The 4,212-nt window shown below is 61.9% G+C and overlaps 1 protein-coding gene across 1 annotated transcript in view; it reads right to left on the bottom strand.

The window, feature by feature from the left end:
* The window catches only part of Iqgap3 (IQ motif containing GTPase activating protein 3), a 32,571-nt gene that overhangs the window by 13,446 nt on the left and 14,913 nt on the right, over positions 1–4,212 (bottom strand). Inside the window, exons 14-19 of the mRNA XM_010643798.2 lie at positions 2,723–2,844; positions 2,479–2,642; positions 1,303–1,393; positions 445–612; positions 209–348; positions 43–116 (exon numbers count right to left, since the gene is read on the bottom strand). Coding sequence (XP_010642100.1) covers positions 43–116; positions 209–348; positions 445–612; positions 1,303–1,393; positions 2,479–2,642; positions 2,723–2,844 — 759 coding nt within the window. The remainder of the gene's footprint in view (positions 1–42; positions 117–208; positions 349–444; positions 613–1,302; positions 1,394–2,478; positions 2,643–2,722; positions 2,845–4,212) is intronic.

Raw genomic sequence — 4,212 nt, 5'->3', positions numbered from 1 at the left:
AACTTCTGGCGGACGAGGAAGCCGCGGAGGCGGGCCTGGAGCCTGACCACGAAGCCCGCGTGGGCCCTCCAGAGCTGCTGGCGGTCGTGGGCAGCAGTGACTCTGGTGACGGTGGACTGTGGAGACAGCAGAGGGAGCCTGTGGGCCTTTGGTGGGAAGGCAGGGCCTCTCCTTGGGGTGACCCCGCCCTGGAAGGTGCCCAACCAACCTGTATCTCCTCCCGCGTCAGATGGGAGGTGTTGAGGCGGCAGCCCGGGGGCTGCTCCCAGGTGCCCTGCAAAGTCTGCAGGTGGAGGTAGTAGGCGGAGCCATCCTTCATGCCGTGTCGGACCCACGAAGCTGTGTCCCCTGAGCGGAAACCACGGAGGCAGAGAGGATGGGAGGAGGTGAGGTGGCTGGGTCAGCAGAGGAGGGGAGGAGCGGAGCGGGGGCTGGGGCTGTCACCTGGATGCCGCTTCTTGGCTGCGGCACCTTCCAGGGCCCGCTGGTAGGCACTGGCACAGTCAGGAACCACCCCGCAGAGGGCCACGGCGGGGTTCCTCAGCACCCGCTCTGTCTGCGCTGCCTTGCCCTCCCTGATGGCCTGATTGATGGCAGCCACACCTAGGGCCACTGAGAGGAACAGGAGAGAGCGGTCAGTCCTTCCTCCCATCTCCCATGGGGCCTGGGCCTCAGGCTTCAGAGGAGGCACACGGAGGACACAGGGACCCCGCAGGTGGCAGTGGGCGGCTGTGCAGAGGAGAAGGTGGCAGTAAGGGGGGTCCCTGTGGGAGGCACAGTGGGCGAGGCCAGCAGGGTTCAGGGGCAGCCACAATGGCTCGCTCAGAAGCTTAGAGGCAGGAGATGGGCAGAGAACCCAGGACGCTTTCCTGGGAGAAGACCATGCGAGTGGAGGAGGCCGGTGGACACCTGCCTGCCAGCCCGAGAACCAGAGCCCGCCTGCCTGCCTGCCAGCCAGGGCCTATCTGCACGGTCCTGCTGGTTCCTCACTCCTCGAACCCGACCCTTCCCCCACCTGAGACTGAACACTAGCCAGAGCTCACCGTTGGAACCAAGCTCAAGCTGCCCGCAGACACATGGTGGATTTCTGGCCACCACGCGACTGCTCGTGCTCACATGGCAGGGACAGGGCCCACGGGAGGTGCAGGAGGATCGGCCTACTCCCGAGAATTTCCTGTCTGGCTGTCTGCTGGGAGGCCACTCTCCCTCCGTGGTCCTGGCTCCGCCCCACGAAGGTGGAAGGCTCAGCAGTAAAGGGGGCGCCTGTCTGGACTGAGCCCATGTCCCGCCCGGCCCACTTACTCCTCTGAGCTGTGTGTGTGTCCTGGTTAGCTCTGACCACTCCCTGGCGGATCTCCTCCCGCCACAGCACAGCCCCAGGATCCCCCGTCACCTGGCAAAGGGGAAGAAGTGGAGAAAGACAAGACCAGGCTCCCACGCCAAGCACCCCAGGGAACCCAGCTGCAGGCTGACGCCGAGAGCCACAGCAATGGCCCCGTGGCACAGAGACTCTTGTCTACCCTGATTCGGGCCGCTCCAAGCATCAGCTCAGCTTGAGGAGCTCTACGCAGCTTCTCACACCCTCAGCGTCTGCCACCTGCTCAGCAGCCCCACTCCTCACCCGGAGCCTCAGCCACGCTGCGCACAGCCCCCCGAGTCCTCACCGACCCTCCCCAGCTCCCCATTTCTCATTGGCTCCACTGACACCTTCTCAGGCCCATCCCGACCTGGTCTTTGCCTTCTCCGTCCTGTTCTTGCTCCATACTCTTCGACCCACAAGTGTGCCCATGCCTGCCACACTGAGCGTGGTGTGAGCCCAAGTCCACACCCGACTTCCTCCCAACTCTCAATGAACAACAGACTTTGTAAACTGACGCTGTGTCGAGCACTGACTGCCACACTGCTGTAAAGCTTGCTGTCCTTCCCTATTTTCATCATATCGTCGGGGATCAAACCCAGGGCTCTCTGCATGCTAGGCAAGTGCTCTAGCCCCGAGCTGCCCTCCTCGCCAGCCTCAAGCGCTTCACTGTGAATCAATGCTCCTCACACACAGACAGCAGCGCTTGGCAGTGAGGACTCCACCCATGTCAGCTGGCCCTCCTGTCACGTGACTAGGAGATAAGCTCATTATTGCCACATCTGTAGGTGAGGAGATGGAGGCCCTGGGAGGCGAGGAACACAATGCAGGACCCGACTGACACCACCTGGCTCAGGAGCCCCACTTTTGCTTCCCAGTCACTATCTGCCACCTGCTCAGGGCAGTTCAGCTCAGAAGCCGGCCCCAAGGGCGACCAGCTGTCTCTTCCCTCTGGGAGGGGCTCAGGAAGGGGCCGCAGCATCTCACAGGAGAGCGCACTGGGTAGAGCGGGAACCAGCCTAGGACGGTCCCAGCCTGTGTCCTTCCCGCACTGCCCAGCACCCTGGTGATGGGACCCGGCCCCTGCCTACCAGGTGCTCCTCCTGCTCTACTGCGCTCACCTGGGCCTTACGCCTCTTGGATGCCACGAGGAGGAGATGGTACCGCGGAGCAGTAGGAAGGCTGACGTCTTCCAGGCCAGCTGCAGGAAGCAGCAGGGCAGAGAGCGTCCTCTCTGGGCTGCCCTGGTCCAGGGCCTCATTGATGAGGCTGATGGCGAGGACCTCTGAGGGAGAGAGGTGGAGGTGGGCAGGTCCCGAGGTGGGCCAGGGCAGGGCTGCCCAGGGGCTGTCGCCCCACACTCACGGTCGGTTTCCTCCTGGACCCGGGTGTTGACCTGGCTCACGGCAGCTTGCAGGTCATTCCAGCTCAGGAAGGCGCTGTCCACGCTGCGTGCCCGCCGCAGCTCCACCAGGGCATCGAAGTAGCTGGAGCAGGGAGAGGGGCGTGAGGCGAGGGGCCCTGCAGCCTCTTTAGCCGCTCCTGGCGAGCCTCGGGCAGCTGCCCTCCTCACCACGGCCTCCCCACGCCTGCCGCCTGGCTCCTCCTGACCTCCAAGTGGAAACGCCCATTCGGGTGCACCCCTCTCCCGCCGGTGCTCACTGCTGCCTCACCTCGCCCCGCCTCACGGCTCTATACAGCACAGCTCCTCCTCACGAGCCCAGCAGCCTGCAGGGGGTCTCCATGTGGACACCCAGGCGGCACTGGAAACCCCAGAGCTCACATCTGAACCCCGATCCCTGCCACCACAGCCCCCTGCCCACCCGACCCCATTCCCTCTAGTCTCTCCCCCGCTGCTGTCCTGCTCTCAGAGCACATCCACAAGCTGACACCTCCTCCCTCTGCCTCTGCGCCTTCCCCGGCCGAGCCCCGGCCGTCTGGTGCTGCTCGAAGGCTCTGAGCACCACAGGCCTCCCTTTCCCCCAGGCACCTGGAAATCCCTTCCCAGCACAGCAGCCTGGCGGCCCTGGCGGCCTCCTTCCTCATTCAGAATGAAAGTCAGAGATCCACAGCCTGGCCTCGGCTCCTGTCTTCACCTCCCATCCTCTCCTCCTGTCTCACCCTACTCCACCCTCCTGGCTTCCTGATGCTTGGTCCTGTCCCTTCTTTTCCTGTTTCCCCCTCTCCCTACACTCCCCTCCTCCTACCCTCCCTCTTCCTTTCCCTCTCCCTCTTTCTTATTCTTTTGAGACAGGGTCTTACTATGAGGTTCAGGCTAGTCTCAGAGTCACTATGTGGCCTCAAACTCACTGTGATCTTCCTGCTTCAGCCTCCTGAATGCTGGGATGACAGGTAGGCGCCACTACACCCAGCAAGCTTTTTTTTTTTGTTTGTTTTATTTTTTGAGACAGGGTCTCACTATGTAGTTGAGGAACTCACTGTGTAGCCCACGCTGGTCTCAGACTTCCAGAGATCATCCTGTCTCAGCCTCCCTATTTTTAGATTTTTTTTTGTGGTGCTGAGGATTGAACCATAGCCTCGTACATGCTAGGCAAGTGCTCTATCTCTGAGCTACAGCCCTAGGCCCTCCTGGTGTCTCTCAGATGCACCCAGTACATTCTTGCGGCTCCAGCCTGAGAGACACTTGGGCACTTCAGATCCCTGTCTAAATGATCCCTAGGAGGCCACACACAGCCTCACAAAGTGGAGAGAAAAACTACCCCTCCTGGGTCCCCACCCCTTAGCCCTTTTGTCCTTTTGTTTGGCACCATCACTTTTCTGTTCCCTCCTCTAAGCCCTGTACTGGGGATTGAACCCAGGACATCCACACTGAGCTACCCCCAGTCCTTTTTTTT

This window comes from Fukomys damarensis, unplaced genomic scaffold (assembly GCF_012274545.1).
Source record: "Fukomys damarensis isolate Sample0158 unplaced genomic scaffold, DMR_v1.0_HiC HiC_scaffold_33, whole genome shotgun sequence".
Classification (NCBI taxonomy): Eukaryota; Metazoa; Chordata; class Mammalia; order Rodentia; family Bathyergidae; genus Fukomys; species Fukomys damarensis.
The sequence above is the reverse complement of the archived record's forward strand: the minus strand, read 5'-3'. Positions and strand labels throughout refer to the sequence as shown.